Here is a 20,787-nt window from a genome sequence, read left to right as displayed (position 1 = left end):
GGTGGAGAGTGGGGAGGATGGGTGGAGAGTAGGGGAGGATGGGTGGAGAGTAGGGGAGGATGGGTGGAGAGTGGGGGAGGATGGGTGGAGAGTGGGGGAGGATGGGTGGAGAGTGGGGGAGGATGGGTGGAGAGTAGGGGGAGGATGGGTGGAGAGTAGGGGAGGATGGGTGGAGAGTGGGGAGGATGGGTGGAGAATGGGGGAGGATGGGTGGAGAGTGGGGGAGGATGGGTGGAGAATGGGGAGGATGGGTGGAGAGTGGGGGAGGATGGGTGGAGAGTAGGGGAGGATGGGTGGAGAGTGGGGGAGGATGGGTGGAGAGTGGGGAGGATGGGTGGAGAGTGGGGGAGGATGGGTGGAGAGTGGGGGAGGATGGGTGGAGAGTAGGGGAGGATGGGTGGAGAGTAGGGGAGGATGGGTGGAGAGTAGGGGAGGATGGGTGGAGAGTGGGGGAGGATGGGTGGAGAGTGGGGGAGGATGGGTGGAGAGTGGGGGAGGATGGGTGGAGAGTGGGGGAGGATGGCTGGAGAGTAGGGGAGGATGGGTGGAGAGTGGGGAGATTGGGTGGAGAGTGGGGGAGGATGGGTGGAGAGTGGGGGAGGATGGGTGGAGAGTAGGGGAGGATGGGTGGAGAGTAGGGGAGGATGGGTGGAGAGTAGGGGAGGATGGGTGGAGAGTGGGGGAGGATGGGTGGAGAGTAGGGAGGATGGGTGGAGAGTAGGGGAGGATGGGTGGAGAGTAGGGGGAGGATGGGTGGAGAGTGGGGGAGGATGGGTGGAGAGTGGGGGAGGATGGGTGGAGAGTGGGGGAGGATGGGTGGAGAGTAGGGGAGGATGGCTGAATGGAGTCTGTTGGCTGCTGTTTCTCAGTGAGGTATCACTGACATGGTGGAGCTCTGAGGCAGGATGCTGTTTCTCAGTGAGGTATCACTGACATGGTGGAGCTCTGAGGCAGGATGCAGCATCACAGGTCTGGTCACATCCTTCTCTGGATCCAGGAACTGACACTCATAAACTGCTGAGCTACTGAGCTTCTCAGAGACGTTAATTATTAAGATAAAAATAAATCATTTGAACAAAACAACGACCTTGGAGCAAGGGAGGGAACGAGAGACGGAACGAGGGAGGGAACGAGAGACGGAACGAGGGAGGGAACGAGAGAGGGAACGAGGGAGGGAACGAGGGAGGGAACGAGAGAGGGAACGAGAGAGGGAACGAGGGAGGGAACGAGGGAGGGAACGAGGGAGGGAACGAGAGACGGAACGAGGGAGGGAACGAGAGACGGAACGAGGGAGGGAACGAGGGAGGGAACGAGAGAGGGAACGAGGGAGGGAACGAGAGAGGGAACGAGGGAGGGAACGAGAGAGGGAACGAGAGAGGGAGAAAGAGACGGTTCTCTAGGCCGAGTGGGGGGGGGGGGCAGCAGGTGCTAGTTCTGCGGCATTTATGGAAATAAATGTCAGAGCCATGCTGACCTGTTGTTTGGAGCGATTACAAAAGATCACCACAGCTTCTCAGACATGACTGAGGTGGAGAGATTAAGGGAGCGAGGGATGGAGCGAGAGAGGGAGCGAGGGAGGGAGAAAGGGAGAGAGCGAGAGAGTGAGGGAGCGAGAGAGTGAGGGAGCGAGAGTACTGTCTGGAGGAACTAGTCCTGTTCTAGTTACTGTCTGGAGGAACTAGTACCGTCTGGAGGAACTAGTACCGTCTAGAGGAACCAGTACCGTCTGGAGGAACCAGTACCGTCTGGAGGAACCAGTACCGTCTGGAGGAACCAGTACCGTCTGGAGGAACCAGTACCGTCTGGAGGAACCAGTACCGTCTGGAGGAACTAGTACCGTCTGGAGGAACTAGTACCATCTGGAGGAACTAGTACTGTCTGGAGGAACTAGTACTGGTATAGTTAGTGTCTGGAGGAACCAGTACTGTCGGGGAGGAACCAGTACTGTCTGGAGGAACCAGTACTGTCTGGAGGAACTAGTACTGGTATAGTTAGTGACTGGAGGAACTAGTACTGTCTGAAGGGACTAGTACTGGTATAGTTACTGTCTGGAGGAACTAGTACTGCCTGGAGAAACTAGTTCTGTCTGGAGGAACTAGTACAGTCTGGAGGAACTAGTACAGTCTGGAGGAACTAGTACAGTCTGGAGGAACTAGTACTGTCTGGAGGAACTTGTACTGTCTGGAGGAACTAGTACTGTCTGGAGGAACTAGTACTGTCTGGAGGAACTAGTACTGTCTGGAGGAACTAGTACTGTCTGGAGGAACTAGTACCGGCTGGAGGAACTAGTACTGGTATAGTTACTGTCTGGTGGAACTAGTACTGGTATAGGTACTGTCTGGAGGAACTAGTAATGTCTAGAGGAACTAGTACAGTCTGGAGGAACTAGTACAGTCTGGAGGAACTAGTACTGTCTGGAGGAACTAGTACTGTCTGGAGGAACTAGTACTGTCTGGAGGAACTTGTACTGTCTGGAGGAACTAGTACTGGTATAGTTACTGTCTGGTGGAACTAGTACTGGTATAGGTACTGTCTGGAGGAACTAGTACTGTCTAGAGGAACTAGTACAGTCTGGAGGAACTAGTACAGTCTGGAGGAACTAGTACTGTCTGGAGGAACTAGTACTGTCTGGAGGAACTTGTACTGTCTGGAGGAACTAGTACTGGTATAGTTACTGTCTGGTGGAACTAGTACTGGTATAGGTACTGTCTGGAGGAACTAGTACTGTCTAGAGGAACTAGTACAGTCTGGAGGAACTAGTACAGTCTGGAGGAACTAGTACTGTCTGGAGGAACTAGTACTGTCTGGAGGAACTAGTACAGTCTGGAGGAACTAGTACTGTCTGGAGGAACTTGTACTGTCTGGAGGAACTAGTACTGTCTGGAGGAACTAGTACTGTCTGGAGGAACTAGTACAGTCTGGAAGAACTAGTACTGTCTGGAGGAACTAGTACTGTCTGGAGGAACTAGTACTGGTATAGTTACTGTCTGGTGGAACTAGTACTGGTATAGGTACTGTCTAGAGGAACTAGTACAGTCTGGAGGAACTAGTACAGTCTGGAGGAACTAGTACAGTCTGGAGGAACTAGTACTGTCTGGAGGAACTTGTACTGTCTGGAGGAACTAGTACTGGTATAGTTACTGTCTGGTGGAACTAGTACTGGTATAGGTACTGTCTGGAGGAACTAGTACTGTCTAGAGGAACTAGTACAGTCTGGAGGAACTAGTACAGTCTGGAGGAACTAGTACTGTCTGGAGGAACTAGTACTGTCTGGAGGAACTTGTACTGTCTGGAGGAACTAGTACTGGTATAGTTACTGTCTGGTGGAACTAGTACTGGTATAGGTACTGTCTGGAGGAACTAGTACTGTCTAGAGGAACTAGTACAGTCTGGAGGAACTAGTACAGTCTGGAGGAACTAGTACTGTCTGGAGGAACTAGTACTGTCTGGAGGAACTAGTACAGTCTGGAGGAACTAGTACTGTCTGGAGGAACTAGTACTGTCTGGAGGAACTTGTACTGTCTGGAGGAACTAGTACTGTCTGGAGGAACTAGTACTGTCTGGAGGAACTAGTACAGTCTGGAAGAACTAGTACTGTCTGGAGGAACTAGTACAGTCTGGAAGAACTAGTACTGTCTGGAGGAACTAGTACTGTCTGGAGGAACTAGTACTGGTATAGTTACTGTCTGGTGGAACTAGTACTGGTATAGGTACTGTCTGGAGGAACTAGTAATGTCTAGAGGAACTAGTACAGTCTGGAGGAACTAGTACAGTCTGGAGGAACTAGTACAGTCTGGAGGAACTAGTACAGTCTGGAGGAACTAGTACAGTCTGGAGGAACTAGTACTGTCTGGAGGAACTTCTACTGTCTGGAGGAACTAGTACTGTCTGGAGGAACTAGTACTGGTCTAGTTACTGTCTGGAGGAACTAGTACTGTCTGGAGGAACTAATACTGTCTGGAGGAACTAGTACTGTCTAGAGGAACTAGTACTGTCTAGAGGAACTAGTACTGGTATAGTTACTGTCTGGGGGAACTAGTACTGGTATAGGTACTGTCTGGAGGAACTAGTACCATCTGGAGGAACTAGTACTGTCTGGAGGAACTAGAACTGTCTGGAGGAACTAGTACAGTCTGGAGGAACTAGTACAGTCTGGAGGAACTAGTACAGTCTGGAGGAACTGGTAATGGTATAGTTACTGTCTGGAGGAACTAGTACCATCTGGAGGAACTAGTACAGTCTGGAGGAACTAGTACTGTCTGGAGGAACTAGTACTGTCTAGAGGAACTAGAACTGTCTAGAGGAACTAGTACCATCTGGAGGAACTAGTACAGTCTGGAGGAACTAGTACAGTCTGGAGGAACTGGTAATGGTATAGTTACTGTCTGGAGGAACTAGTACCATCTGGAGGAACTAGTACAGTCTGGAGGAACTAGTACAGTCTGGAGGAACTGGTAATGGTATAGTTACTGTCTGGAGGAACTAGTACAGTCTGGAGGAACTGGTAATGGTATAGTTACTGTCTGGAGGAACTAGAACAGTCTGGAGGAACTAGTGCTGCTGTATAGTTACTCTCCACAAATAGAAAGGTCCTTTCCACGGTAGCAAGACCTTATTTTTTGTTGTTGCAAACTATCTATTAAAATGTATTGGAGTGAGATAATTTACTTATTATTTACCTATCATCATTTGGTTTTAATCCAGAGAGTTTAGAAGAAGTATCTAGATCCTCTATGAGGCTGTGCAGGGATGCAAATTGTGGATTTAAAAGAAAACGTGAATTATCAGCGTACAATGACGCCTCTTGTTTTTAAGCCCTGTATTCTAATGCCTTGATACATTTGTTAGATCTGATTTTAATAGCTAACATTTTAAAGTCCATAATAAAAAGATATGCCGATAGTGGACAACCTTGTTTTAATCCTCTTGACAATTTAATACCTTCTGAGAAGTAACCACTCTTTACTGTTGACGGCACTGTAAATGTTGACCGCAGTTTGTTAGATCAGTAAAAATATTGCAATATTATATTTTGTCCATATCTGACCCTTGACCTGTTACGTGTCAACTTTGACCATAGTCTACTATAATAATAATAATATAGATATATAAATGAGTGATCCCATTTGGAGATTGCGGTGGGGTCAGACTGTTTGGCATGACAATGACCATACAGCAGGAGCCCCGCTATAGAGCACAGACTGACCTGGCGCCAGGAGTCGGATATAGAGCACGGACTGACCTGGAGCCAGGAGTCAGATATAGAGCACGGACTGACCTGGAGCCAGGAGTCAGATATAGAGCACGGACTGACCTGGAGCCAGGAGTCAGATATAGAGCACGGACTGACCTGGAGCCAGGAGTCAGATATAGAGCACGGACTGATCTGGAGCCAGGAGTCAGGCTATAGAGCACGGACTGACCTGGAGTCAGGAGTCAGATATAGAGCACGGACTGACCTGGAGCCAGGAGTCAGGCTATAGAGCACAGACTGACCTGGAGCCAGGAGTCGGATATAGAGCACGGACTGACCTGGAGCCAGGAGTCAGATATAGAGCACGGACTGACCTGGAGCCAGGAGTCAGATATAGAGCACGGACTGACCTGGAGCCAGGAGTCAGATATAGAGCACGGACTGACCTGGAGCCAGGAGTCAGATATAGAGCACGGACTGACCTGGAGCCAGGAGTCAGATATAGAGCACGGACTGATCTGGAGCCAGGAGTCAGGCTATAGAGCACGGACTGACCTGGAGCCAGGAGTCAGATATAGAGCACGGACTGACCTGGAACCAGGAGTCGGATATAGAGCACGGACTGACCTGGAGCCAGGAGTCAGATATAGAGCACGGACTGACCTGGAGCCAGGAGTCAGATATAGAGCACGGACTGACCTGGAGCCAGGAGTCAGATATAGAGCACGGACTGACCTGGAGCCAGGAGTCAGATATAGAGCACGGACTGACCTGGAGCCAGGAGTCAGATATAGAGCACGGACTGATCTGGAGCCAGGAGTCAGGCTATAGAGCACGGACTGACCTGGAGTCAGGAGTCAGATATAGAGCACGGACTGACCTGGAACCAGGAGTCGGATATAGAGCAAGGACTGACCTGGAGCCAGGAGTCAGATATAGAGCACGGACTGACCTGGAGCCAGGAGTCAGGCTATAGAGCACAGACTGACCTGGAGCCAGGAGTCGGATATAGAGCACGGACTGACCTGGAGCCAGGAGTCAGATATAGAGCACGGACTGACCTGGAGCCAGGAGTCAGATATAGAGCACGGACTGACCTGGAGCCAGGAGTCAGATATAGAGCACGGACTGACCTGGAGCCAGGAGTCAGATATAGAGCACGGACTGACCTGGAGCCAGGAGTCAGATATAGAGCACGGACTGATCTGGAGCCAGGAGTCAGGCTATAGAGCACGGACTGACCTGGAGCCAGGAGTCAGATATAGAGCACGGACTGACCTGGAACCAGGAGTCGGATATAGAGCACGGACTGACCTGGAGCCAGGAGTCAGATATAGAGCACGGACTGACCTGGAACCAGGAGTCAGATATAGAGCACGGACTGACCTGGAGCCAGGAGTCGGATATAGAGCACAGACTGACCTGGAACCAGGAGTCGGATATAGAGCACGGACTGATCTGGAGTCAGGAGTTGGATATAGAGCACGGACTGACCTGGAGCCAGGAGTCAGATATAGAGCATGGACTGACCTGGAACCAGGAGTCAGATATAGAGCACGGACTGATCTGGAGTCAGGAGTCAGATATAGAGCACGGACTCACCTGGAGCAAGGAGTCAGATATAGAGCACGGACTGATCTGGAGCCAGGAGTCAGATATAGAGCACGGACTGACCTGGAGTCAGGAGTCAGGCTATAGAGCACGGACTGATCTGGAGTCAGGAGTTGGATATAGAGCCAGGACTGACCTGGAGTCAGATATAGAGCCAGGACTGACCTGGAGCCAGGAGTCAGATATAGTGCACGGACTGATCTGGAGTCAGGAGTCAGATATAGAGCACGGACTGACCTGGAGCCAGGAGTCAGATATAGTGCACGGACTGATCTGGAGTCAGGAGTCAGATATAGAGCACGGACTGATCTGGAGCCAGGAGTCAGATATAGAGCACGGACTGACCTGGAGCCAGGAGTCAGATATAGAGCACGGACTGATCTGGAGTCAGCAGTTGGATATAGAGCACGGACTGATCTGGAGCCAGGAGTCAGATATAGAGCACGGACTGACCTGGAGCCAGGAGTCAGATATAGAGCACGGACTGATCTGGAGTCAGCAGTTGGATATAGAGCCAGGACTGACCTGGAGTCAGGAGTTGGATATAGAGCACGGACTGATCTGGAGTCAGGAGTTGGATATAGAGCACGGACTGACCTGGGGTCAGGAGTCGGATATAGAGCACGGACTGACCTGGAGCCAGGAGTTGGATATAGAGCCAGGACTGACCTGGAACCAGGAGTTGGATATAGAGCACGGACTGACCTGGGGTCAGGCTATGCTTTTGTTCTGACACCTTACCTGAAACACGTTAACTGTGACCCTACGTAAACTCTATAGTCCTATTAGTCCAACTGACTTAACTCCAAATCATCATATACATCTCCATATCCTGGTTCTCTGTTTCCATGTGTTCTTCATCTCCATATCCTGGTTCTCTGTTTCCATGTGTTCTTCATCTCCATATCCTGGTTCTCTGTTTCCATATGTTCTTCATCTCCATATCCTGGTTCTCTGTTTCCATGTGTTCTTCATCTCCATATCCTGGTTCTCTGTTTCCATGTGTTCTACATCTCCATATCCTGGTTCTCTGTTTCCATGTGTTCTACATCTCCTGGTTCTCTGTTTCCATGTGTTCTTCATCTCCATATCCTGGTTCTCTGTTTCCATGTGTTCTACATCTCCATATCCTGGTTCTCTGTTTCCATGTGTTCTACATCTCCATATCCTGGTTCTCTGTTTCCATGTGTTCTTCATCTCCATATCCTGGTTCTCTGTTTCCATGTGTTCTTCATCTCCATATCCTGGTTCTCTGTTTCCATGTGTTCTTCATCTCCATATCCTGGTTCTCTGTTTCCATGTGTTCTTCATCTCCATATCCTGGTTCTCTGTTTCCATGTGTTCTACATCTCCATATCCTGGTTCTCTGTTTCCATGTGTTCTTCATCTCCATATCCTGGTTCTCTGTTTCCGTGTGTTCTTCATCTCCATATCCTGGTTCTCTGTTTCCATGTGTTCTTCATCTCCATATCCTGGTTCTCTGTTTCCATGTGTTCTTCATCTCCATATCCTGGTTCTCTGTTTCCATGTGTTCTACATCTCCATATCCTGGTTCTCTGTTTCCATGTGTTCTACATCTCCATATCCTGGTTCTCTGTTTCCATGTGTTCTACATCTCCATATCCTGGTTCTCTGTTTCCATGTGTTCTTCATCTCCATATCCTGGTTCTCTGTTTCCATGTGTTCTTCATCTCCATATCCTGGTTCTCTGTTTCCATGTGTTCTTCATCTCCATATCCTGGTTCTCTGTTTCCATGTGTTCTTCATCTCCATATCCTGGTTCTCTGTTTCCATGTGTTCTACATCTCCATATCCTGGTTCTCTGTTTCCATGTGTTCTTCATCTCCATATCCTGGTTCTCTGTTTCCGTGTGTTCTTCATCTCCATATCCTGGTTCTCTGTTTCCATGTGTTCTTCATCTCCATATCCTGGTTCTCTGTTTCCATGTGTTCTTCATCTCCATATCCTGGTTCTCTGTTTCCATGTGTTCTACATCTCCATATCCTGGTTCTCTGTTTCCATGTGTTCTACATCTCCATATCCTGGTTCTCTGTTTCCATGTGTTCTACATCTCCATATCCTGGTTCTCTGTTTCCATGTGTTCTTCATCTCCATATCCTGGTTCTCTGTTTCCATGTGTTCTACATCTTCATATCCTGGTTCTCTGTTTCCATGTGTTCTTCATCTCCATATCCTGGTTCTCTGTTTCCATGTGTTCTTCATCTCCATATCCTGGTTCTCTGTTTCCATGTGTTCTTCATCTCCATATCCTGGTTCTCTGTTTCCATGTGTTCTTCATCTCCATATCCTGGTTCTCTGTTTCCATGTGTTCTACATCTCCTGGTTCTCTGTTTCCGTGTGTTCTTCATCTCCATATCCTGGTTCTCTGTTTCCATGTGTTCTACATCTCCATATCCTGGTTCTCTGTTTCCATGTGTTCTACATCTCCATATCCTGGTTCTCTGTTTCCATGTGTTCTACATCTCCATATCCTGGTTCTCTGTTTCCATGTGTTCTTCATCTCCATATCCTGGTTCTCTGTTTCCATGTGTTCTTCATCTCCATATATCCAGTCCAGACAGACACATGTTGACTTGGTTTGGGGGGCTGGGTCAGTCTAGACAGACATGTTGACTTGGTTTGGGGTCCAGACAGACATGTTGACTTGGTTTGGGAGGCTGGGTCAGTCCAGACTGACACATGTTGACTTGGTTTGGGGGGCTGGGTCAGTCCAGACAGACACATGTTGACTTGGTTTGGGGGACTGGGTCAGTCCAGACAGACACATGTTGACTTGGTTTGGGGGACTGGGTCAGTCCAGACAGACATGTTGACTTGGTTTGGGGGGCTGGGTCAGTCCAGACAGACACATGTTGACTTGGTTTGGGGGACTGGGTCAGTCCAGACAGACATGTTGACTTGGTTTGGGGGGCTGGGTCAGTCCAGACAGATATGTTGACTTGGTTTGGGGTCCAGACAGACATGTTGACTTGGTTTGGGAGGCTGGGTCAGTCTAGACAGATATGTTGACTTGGTTTGGGGGGCTGGGTCAGTCCAGACAGATATGTTGACTTGGTTTGGGGTCCAGACAGACATGTTGACTTGGTTTGGGAGGCTGGGTCAGTCTAGACAGATATGTTGACTTGGTTTGGGGGGCTGGGTCAGTCCAGACAGACATGTTGACTTGGTTTGGGAGGCTGGGTCAGTCTAGACAGACATGTTGACTTGGTTTGGGGGACTGGGTCAGTCCAGACAGACACATGTTGACTTGGTTTGGGGGACTGGGTCAGTCCAGACAGACATGTTGACTTGGTTTGGGAGGCTGGGTCAGTCCAGACAGACATGTTGACTTGGTTTGGGAGGCTGGGTCAGTCCAGACAGACACATGTTGACTTGGTTTGGGGGACTGGGTCAGTCCAGACAGACACATGTTGACTTGGTTTGGGGGACTGGGTCAGTCCAGACAGACATGTTGACTTGGTTTGGGGGACTGGGTCAGTCCAGACAGACATGTTGACTTGGTTTGGGAGGCTGGGTCAGTCCAGACAGACACATGTTGACTTGGTTTGGGGGACTGGGTCAGTCCAGACAGACACATGTTGACTTGGTTTGGGGGACTGGGTCAGTCCAGACAGACACATGTTGACTTGGTTTGGGGGACTGGGTCAGTCCAGACAGACATGTTGACTTGGTTTGGGGGACTGGGTCAGTCCAGACAGACATGTTGACTTGGTTTGGGAGGCTGGGTCAGTCCAGACAGACACATGTTGACTTGGTTTGGGGGACTGGGTCAGTCCAGACAGACATGTTGACTTGGTTTGGGGGGCTGGGTCAGTCCAGACAGACATGTTGACTTGGTTTGGGGGGCTGGGTCAGTCCAGACAGACATGTTGACTTGGTTTGGGGGGCTGGGTCAGTCCAGACAGACATGTTGACTTGGTTTGGGGGACTGGGTCAGTCCAGACAGACATGTTGACTTGGTTTGGGAGGCTGGGTCAGTCCAGACAGACATGTTGACTTGGTTTGGGGGACTGGGTCAGTCCAGACAGACATGTTGACTTGGTTTGGGGGGCTGGGTCAGTCTAGACAGACACATGTTGACTTGGTTTGGGGGACTGGGTCAGTCCAGACAGACATGTTGACTTGGTTTGGGGGGCTGGGTCAGTCCAGACAGATATGTTGACTTGGTTTGGGGTCCAGACAGACATGTTGACTTGGTTTGGGAGGCTGGGTCAGTCTAGACAGATATGTTGACTTGGTTTGGGGGGCTGGGTCAGTCCAGACAGACATGTTGACTTGGTTTGGGAGGCTGGGTCAGTCTAGACAGACATGTTGACTTGGTTTGGGGGACTGGGTCAGTCCAGACAGACACATGTTGACTTGGTTTGGGGGACTGGGTCAGTCCAGACAGACATGTTGACTTGGTTTGGGAGGCTGGGTCAGTCCAGACAGACATGTTGACTTGGTTTGGGAGGCTGGGTCAGTCCAGACAGACACATGTTGACTTGGTTTGGGGGACTGGGTCAGTCCAGACAGACACATGTTGACTTGGTTTGGGGGACTGGGTCAGTCCAGACAGACATGTTGACTTGGTTTGGGGGACTGGGTCAGTCCAGACAGACATGTTGACTTGGTTTGGGAGGCTGGGTCAGTCCAGACAGACACATGTTGACTTGGTTTGGGGACTGGGTCAGTCCAGACAGACACATGTTGACTTGGTTTGGGGGACTGGGTCAGTCCAGACAGACATGTTGACTTGGTTTGGGGGCTGGGTCAGTCCAGACAGACATGTTGACTTGGTTTGGGGGGCTGGGTCAGTCCAGACAGACATGTTGACTTGGTTTGGGGGGCTGGGTCAGTCCAGACAGACATGTTGACTTGGTTTGGGGGACTGGGTCAGTCCAGACAGACATGTTGACTTGGTTTGGGAGGCTGGGTCAGTCCAGACAGACATGTTGACTTGGTTTGGGGGACTGGGTCAGTCCAGACAGACATGTTGACTTGGTTTGGGGGGCTGGGTCAGTCTAGACAGACACATGTTGACTTGGTTTGGAAGGCTGGGTCAGTCCAGACAGACATGTTGACTTGGTTTGGGAGGCTGGGTCAGTCGAGTTCAGACAGTGTCCATTTCCATACCTTTAGCTAAATACTATGTTTCCAAGCAGTTTAGTCATCTTAAAGGATGGGGAGCCATCAGGAAGAGGAGGAGGAGGATGGGGCGCCATCAGGAAGAAGAGGGGTAGCTATCATGAGGAGGGCGACAGGGGAAGAAGAGAGGGACGGCATGCAACATGCAGGAGGATGCTTGGGGAAAATGACCGCCTCCCTCCCATGGTCTGTAGAGGTCATCACTACACTATCACATTATAATAACTAGTCTAGAGACACTGTATAATCCTACTCTATAGCCGGGGGTCCTCCTCCCCCAGGTGTTTTATATTAAAAGGAACTCAATCCGGCTTTAGAAATGTACTTCCTGAAGGGAATAATAGTAGAATGCACAAGGTGCAATTTTCTAAATGAGGTATTACATCATCAGTTCCTCTTGTCAGTCATTACAGACCTTAGAGAGATATTTATAAACGTGATAGAAGTTTTTAGCCCTTAGATAGTTGAATACACATTAGACATGGCAAAATGAATCAAATCTCAAGAAAATGAGCTTTAAAACTGCCAAATGTTGTTCCCTCCACCATGACAACATGTGTAGAACTGCAGGAAATAAGCTTTAAAACTGGCAAATTGTTCTCTCCACCAACAGTTTGTGTCACAAACGGTGCTTGTTCAAATAGAAATAGACGAGGTGGGGTCAGGGGTCAGGCGAGATGTTCCCCAATGCTGGAAGAGGGACCCCAAGTGAAAAAGTTTTGGAACTTCTAGTGTATAGAAAGAACTATCTTATAGAAAATAAAACCCCATCTATTAAACAACCAGAGGGTATGACATCACGAGAGGGAGGGGTTAAATTGTTGCATGGAGGGTGTGGCTAATAAGACACCAATGAGAGAATAGCTTGATTTGCATGCAGGACGAAGAGACAAGCGAAGGAGAAAGACAGTCACCTTGGTCAGCAAGTGAGAGGGTTTTCCGGCTATATTTTTCAGAATCAAGGATGTTTCCCTGTCCAGATAGGAGTGCTTGTTGCAGAACGGAGAGAGAGAAGAAGAAGAGACAAGGAACATTAGTGAAATCAGTGATTGGCAATGAACAAATTGTGCATTTGATATCAATTGTGAAAGTATAGAAAAATCTGATCCAAGAAAAAATAAGCAAAATGATCAGAATCAGAAAGAAGTAGATCAGAATCATTGTAACACAGTAATGGAATAAAATAACAGTGTGTTAATTTAACTCAATCTGTTGTTATCCAGCAACAGACCTAAGGCTCGATATTAACAAATCAAACTCAGAAATTGTAATCTTAGTGCTCTGACTTAATGGTAAATCTACAGGTCCGGAGACGTGTCAAATACTTTTTGCTATTTGCAACAGCCGAAAAGGTGGGTGGAGTTTTGAATGAATAAATGCATTGGACAATTTATATTTTATTTTACCTTTATTTAACTAGGCAAGTCAGTTAAGAAAAAATACTTATTTTCAATGACGGCCTAGGAACAGTGGGTTAACTGGTCTAGGAACATTGGGTTAACTGCCTCGTTCAGCGGCAGTTAACCCACTGTCAGCTGGGGGATTTGACCTTGCAACCTTTTGGTTACTAGTCCAATGCTCTAACCACTAGGCTACCCGCCTCCTCTAACCACTAGGCTACCCGCCTCCTCTAACCACTAGGCTACCCGCCTCCTCTAACCACTAGGCTACCCGCCTCCTCTAACCACTAGGCTACCCGCCTCCTCTAACCACTAGGCTACCCGCCTCCTCTAACCACTAGGCTACCTCCTCTAACCACTAGTTTACCTCCTCTAACACTAGGCTACCTCCTCTAACCACTAGTTTACCTCCTCTAACACTAGGCTACCTCCTCTAACCACTAGTTTACCTCCTCTAACCACTAGGCTACCTCCTCTAACCACTAGTTTACCTCCTCTAACCACTAGGCTACCCGCCTCCTCTAACCACTAGTTTACCTCCTCTAACACTAGGCGACCTCCTCTAACCACTAGTTTACCTCCTCTAACACTAGGCTACCTCCTCTAACCACTAGTTTACCTCCTCTAACACTAGGCTACCCTGCCGCCCCAATCAACGCATTCCATGGCTTTATGCTGCATGCCATTTTATCCCAGTTCTGTAGGGTTATTGAGGGTCTTTGCGTTGTAATCAACTCCAATTTGGGGGACTGGGTCAGTCCAGACAGACACAGGTGGCACGGAATATTCTCTTCCTAGTCCGTTGTGGATGAATAGTTTCTTAAATAGCACAGGCTACAGTAACGAGTCATGGCAACAGCGGAGAACAAAAAAACTGTTGCTCAAAATGTTTGGAGTGACAATCGACATTGTTGTAATTGGCTTCAACAACTATAGGCCTCACACTTCTAAAATATACTAGGCTGAGTATTATCTAGATCCTGGAGAGGAAGATGAACTGGCATATGAGCTTCTCTGAGATAGAAATTCTTTGGTTTTGCAAAGCCAGTTTCATCAGGTGTCCGGATGGCTGGTCTCAGACGATCCCCCTAGGAGAAGAAGCCAGATGTGCTGGGCAGGAACGGTTAGGAGAAGAAGCCAGATGTCCTGGGCTGGAACGGTTAGGAGAAGAAGCCAGATGTCCTGGGATGGAACGGTCAGGGGAAGAAGACAGATGTCCTGGGCTGGAACGGTTAGCGGAAGAAGCCAGATGTCCTGGGCTGGAACGGTTAGGAGAAGAAGCCAGATGTCCTGGGCAGGAACGGTTAGCGGAAGAAGCCAGATGTCCTGGGCTGGAACGGTTAGGAGAAGAAGCCAGATGTCCTGGGCTGGAACGGTTAGGAGAAGAAGCCAGATGTCCTGGGCTGGAACGGTCAGGGGAAGAAGCCAGATGTCCTGGGATGGAACGGTCAGGAGAAGAAGCCAGATGTCCTGGGCTGGAACGGTTAGGGGAAGAAGCCAGATGTCCTGGGCTGGAACGGTTAGGAGAAGAAGCCAGATGTCCTGGGATGGAACGGTCAGGGGAAGAAGCCAGATGTCCTGGGCTGGAACGGTCAGGGGAAGAAGCCAGATGTCCTAGGCTGGCACGGTTACATGTCATATGCGGTTGTGAGTACTGCAAAAATTCTCTAAAGCAACATTTGAGGCGGCTTATGGTATAGAAATTCTCTGGCAACAACATGACGAGGAGGTTGAAGAGGATGATTTGAATTCAGAACAACAACAGAGTAACGGTGAGTGTTTTCTGCCAGCGTTAGTCCTCATGTTAATCATTTGACCGTGCGCCTTGCGGTTTGATCCCGTTCTTTTTCACGTTTTCATTTGTAAAAACGAATCTGTTTAAGTGACTGTTTTATTTAACATATATCTCTATTACTAATCACATTTATTGTAAGAAAAACTAAAACATGCTACAGTAGGCTTTTAGAATCATGCCAAAATTATCCTCGACTCGATCCAAGTTGACGAGCGAGGGGGGAACTAAACTAATTTCACACATAATAAGACAGCCTAAAGACAAGATTAAATTGACAGTAGTCCAATGACAACGTTATCAGTGGTCAGATATACAAGATGCCCCCCATCTCTTCATGTACATTGACGGATGCATGGAAAGCAGCGTCCCTGTATCAAATCCTCCAGAAGAGTCACATGCAGGTAAAACATTGAGATTTCTATATCGTATCAGAAAGATCCAATTCTGCAGTTTCTATGACACTTACCTTTTGTCAAATAACTCAACATTCAAGAGGTGCAGATTTATTTCCACATTTTACAGGAATATCTGCGCTGTCCCTGCATTCAGTACATGGCCACTGTACTGTCCACGCATTCAGCACATGACCACTGTACTGTCTCTACATTCAGCACATGGCCACTCCACTGTCTCTACATTCAGCACATGTCTCTACATTCAGCACATGGCCACTCCCACTGTCTCTACATTCAGCACATGACCACTCCCACTGTCTCTACATTCAGCACATGGCCACTCCCACTCTCTACATTCAGCACATGACCACTCCACTGTCTCTACATTCATCACATGACCACTCCCCCTGTCTCTACATTCAGCACATGACCACTCCCACTGTCTCTACATTCAGCACATGACCACTCCCACTGTCTCTACATTCAGCACATGGCCACTCCCACTGTCTCTACATTCAGCACATGGCCACTCCCACTGTCTCTACATTCAGCACATGGCCACTCCCACTGTCTCTACATTCAGCACATGGCCACTCCCACTGTCTCTACATTCAGCACATGACCACTCCCACTGTCTCTACATTCAGCACATGGCCACTCCCACTGTCTCTACATTCAGCACATGACCACTCCCACTGTCTCTACATTCAGCACATGGCCACTCCCACTGTCTCTACATTCAGCACATGGCCACTCCCACTGTCTCTACATTCAGCACATGGCCACTCCCACTGTCTCTACATTCAGCACATGGCCACTCCCACTGTCTCTACATTCAGCACATGGCCACTCCCACTGTCTCTACATTCAGCACATGGCCACTCCCACTGTCTCTACATTCAGCACATGGCCACTCCCACTGTCTCTACATTCAGCACATGGCCACTCCCACTGTCTCTACATTCAGCACATGGCCACTCCCACTGTCTCTACATTCAGCACATGACCACTCCCACTGTCTCTACATTCAGCACATGGCCACTCCCACTGTCTCTACATTCAGCACATGGCCACTCCCACTGTCTCTACATTCAGCACATGGCCACTCCCACTGTCTCTACATTCAGCACATGGCCACTCCCACTGTCTCTACATTCAGCACATGGCCACTCCCACTGTCTCTACATTCAGCACATGGCCACTCCCACTGTCTCTACATTCAGCACATGGCCACTCCCACTGTCTCTACATTCAGCACATGGCCACTCCCACTGTCTCTACATTCAGCACATGGCCACTCCCACTGTCTCTACATTCAGCACATGGCCACTCCCACTGTCTCTACAGTCAGCACATGGCCACTCCCACTGTCTCTACATTCAGCACATGGCCACTCCCACTGTCTCTACATTCAGCACATGGGCACTCCCACTGTCTCTACATTCAGCACATGACCACTCCCACTGTCTCTACATTCAGCACATGGCCACTCCCACTGTCTCTACATTCAGCACATGGCCACTCCCGCTGTCTCTACATTCAGCACATGGCCACTCCCACTGTCTCTACATTCATCACATGGCCACTCCCACTGTCTCTACATTCAGCACATGGCCACTCCCACTGTCTCTACATTCAGCACATGGCCACTCCCACTCTCTACATTCAGCACATGGCCACTCCCACTGTCTCTACATTCAGCACATGACCACTCCCACTGTCTCTACATTCAGCACATGGCCACTCCCACTGTCTCTACATTCAGCACATGGCCACTCCCACTGTCTCTACATTCAGCACATGACCACTCCCACTGTCCCTACATTCAGCACATGGCCACTCCCACTGTCTCTACATTCAGCACATGGCCACTCCCACTGTCTCTACATTCAGCACATGACCACTCCCACTGTCTCTACATTCAGCACATGGCCACTCCCACTGTCTCTACATTCATCACATGGCCACTCCCACTGTCTCTACATTCAGCACATGACCACTCCCACTGTCTCTACATTCAGCACATGACCACTCCCACTGTCTCTACATTCAGCACATGACCACTCCCACTGTCTCTACATTCAGCACATGACCACTCCCACTGTCTCTACATTCAGCACATGACCACTCCCACTGTCTCTACATTCATCACATGACCACTCCCACTGTCTCTACATTCATCACATGACCACTCCCACTGTCCACGCATTGTTTTTAATTTGTACTTATAGCCTAAAGTAACAAACTAATGAAAATGATATGGGGTGGTTACTTTGAAGAATCTAATCTCAAATATATTTGTTCGCTATTATTCTACAATGTAGAAAATAGTAAAAAAAATAATGAAAAACCCTTGAATGAGTAGGTGTGTCCAAACTTTTGACTGGTACTGTGTATATATAGCAATCAAAAGGACTATGTTTTAGTTTTTTTTTTATTCAGTAAGCGCAAAAGTGGTTTTCATTACGAACAAAACCTTTTATCCACAAAAAGTAAAATTTGAAGGAAACATCTCTCGTGGGAAAATCTGCATATTTTATTGAATGGAAACATCTCCTTTCCACTGCAGTGATCACACACTCTCCACACCTGTACCACACGGCTCTGTGAGATGGAGCTGTACCATATTAATCCCCAAAGGGAAATGAGTTCATCTAACAGCCGCTTGTTGTCAAGCTACTTCATAACCCTATACCACTAGTATAGTTAAAGTAGCTTCATTTCTGTCATGGTCCTTCGAGCCGTAAAGCAGTGAGGTAAACCAGTACTTATTTAGTGTGTATGGATTAGATTTAGGGTGTGTGCAGCCTACCTCGGTGTTGCCCGGGGGGCCCTGATTGGGTCCCTGTTGTGTAGGAGTGGCCCCGTCCTGTTCCGAGGGCCTATCCAGAGAATCCATGCTGCTGGCCGAAGCGGAGTTCACCGACGACCGAGACGAGAGGGAGAAAGACCGGACCTCGTGTTCGCTGACAGTCCCCACCGAGCCTGTCCGGCGGTGTGTGTGATGGTGGGAGGCGGGCCTCCGCATGGTGGAGTAGGTGGAGCTGGAAGAGGCGCTGGCCAGGGAGTGGGAGCTCTGTCTAGCAGCCTCGTCCATACTGAGAGACGCCTGCTCCAGCTGGGCCGTGATATCATCCAGGGACAGGTTGGAAGCCATGGGGCGCCCGTGGCGAGCTGCCACCGTAGAGGCCGGTGAGGCCCGGGTACTGGAGGAGGTACTGTCGCCGTTGCTGGAGGTGCCTCCTCCACTCCCTCCAGCTCCACCGTGCCCCTTGCTGCTGTGCCCGGTGGTGGGTTTTTGGCGGAGCTTGGCGTTTGGCTTGCCGGTGGTGGTCAGCTCCTGCTCTATGGAACACAGGTCTGCCATCAGGGAATCCAGGTCGACACCATCTCCACCCTGGTTTAGAGCCTCTGGAAGAAGAGGAAACATCCACATCAACACAGTCATTGGTCTTGTTCAGCTACAGATTTTCACTAATGATTCTGCCTAGCATACAAAGGGAGAACAAAATAGAACCAGGAATGGACCCCTGGGGGGACCACAGCTGATGTCATCACTGATGCACGCACACACACACACACACACACACACACACACACACACACACACACACACACGCACTAATACCGTGTGTGCACATACAGTACCAGTCAAAAGTTTGGACACACCTACTCATTCAAGGGTTTATTTATTTTGACTCTTTTCTAGAATAACAGTGAAGACATCAAAAACTATGAAATAATAAAAAATTAAAAAGTGTTAAACAAATCAAAATCTCTTTTATATTTTGAGATTCTTCAAAAGTAGCCAACCCTTTGCCTTGATGACAGCTTTGCACACTTGTGGCATTCTCTCAACCAGCGTCATGAGGAATGCTTTTCCAACAGTCTTCGAGGAGATCCCACATATGCTGAGCACCCAACCTCAAACCAACTCATCTCAGTTGGTTTGAGGTCGGGTGATTGTGGAGGCCAGGTCATCTGATGCAACTCCATCACTCTCCTTGGTCAAATAGCCCTTACACAGCCTGACGGTGTGTTGGGTCATTGTCCTGTTGAAAAACAAATGAAAGTCCCACTAAGCGCAAACCAGATGGGATGGCGTATCGCTGCAGAATGCTGTGGACTCATCAATCCAAAGGACAGATTTCCACCGGTCTAATGTCCATTGTTCGTGTTTATTGGCCCAAGCAAGTCTCTTCTTCTTATTGGTGTCCTTTAGTAGCGGTTTCTTTGCAGAAATTCGACCATGAAGGCTTGATTCAAGCAGACTCCTCTGAATAGTTGATGTTGAGATGTGTCTGTTACTTAAACTCTGTGAAGCATTTATTTGGGCTGCAATCTGAGGCTAGTAACTCTAATGAATTTATCCTCTGCAGCAGAGGTAACTCTGGGTCTTCCTATCCTGTGGCGGTCCTCATGAGAGCCAGTTTCATCATAGCGCTTGATGGTTTCTGCGACTGCACTTGAAGAAACTTTCAAAGTTCTTGAAATGTTCCGTATTGACTGACCTTCATGTCTTAAAGTAATAATGGAAGGTCGTTTCTCTTTGATTATCTGAAATGTTTTTGCCATAATATGGACTTGGTCTTTTACCAAATAGGGCTATCTTCTGTTTACCATCCCTACCTTGTCACAACACAACTGATTGGCTCAAACACGTTGAGGAATGAAATTCCACAAATGAACTGTTAATTGAAATTCATTCCAGGTGACTACCTCATGGAGCTGGTTGAGAGAATGCCAAGAGTGTGCAAAGCGGTCATCAAGGTAAAGGGTGGCTATTTGAAGAATCTAATCTAAAATACATTTGTTTAACACTTTTTTGGTTTTGGTTACGACATGATTCCATGATTTCATAGTTTTGATGTCTTCACTATTATTCTACAATGCAGAAAATAGTAAAAATAAAATAAAAACCCTTGAATGAGTAGGTGTGTCCAAACTTTTGACCGGTAGTATATGTATGTATGTATGTATGTATGTATGTATGTATGTATGTTACATTACATTACATTTAAGTCATTTAGCAGACGCTCTTATCCAGAGCGACTTACAAATTGGTGCATTCACCTTATGACATCCAGTGGAGCAGCCACTTTACAATAGTGCATCTAAATCTTTTAAGGGGGGGGGAGGGGGGGGGGGGAGAAGGATTACTTTATCCTATCCTAGGTATTCCTTAAAGAGGTGGGGTTTCAGGTGTATGTATGTATGTATGTATGTGTGTGCGTATGTATGTAT

At 48.4% G+C, this 20,787-nt stretch overlaps 1 protein-coding gene across 1 annotated transcript in view; it reads right to left on the bottom strand.

Annotated features, from left to right (window-relative positions):
* Positions 1–20,787, bottom strand: part of raph1a (Ras association (RalGDS/AF-6) and pleckstrin homology domains 1a) — a 230,720-nt gene that overhangs the window by 70,702 nt on the left and 139,231 nt on the right. The window contains 2 exon segments of the mRNA XM_065019679.1: positions 12,868–12,942; positions 18,356–18,954. Of these exon segments, the coding sequence (XP_064875751.1) occupies positions 12,868–12,942; positions 18,356–18,954 (674 nt within the window).

This window comes from Oncorhynchus nerka, linkage group LG1 (assembly GCF_034236695.1).
Source record: "Oncorhynchus nerka isolate Pitt River linkage group LG1, Oner_Uvic_2.0, whole genome shotgun sequence".
Taxonomy (NCBI): Eukaryota; Metazoa; Chordata; class Actinopteri; order Salmoniformes; family Salmonidae; genus Oncorhynchus; species Oncorhynchus nerka.
This window is presented reverse-complemented; position numbering and strand designations above follow the sequence as displayed.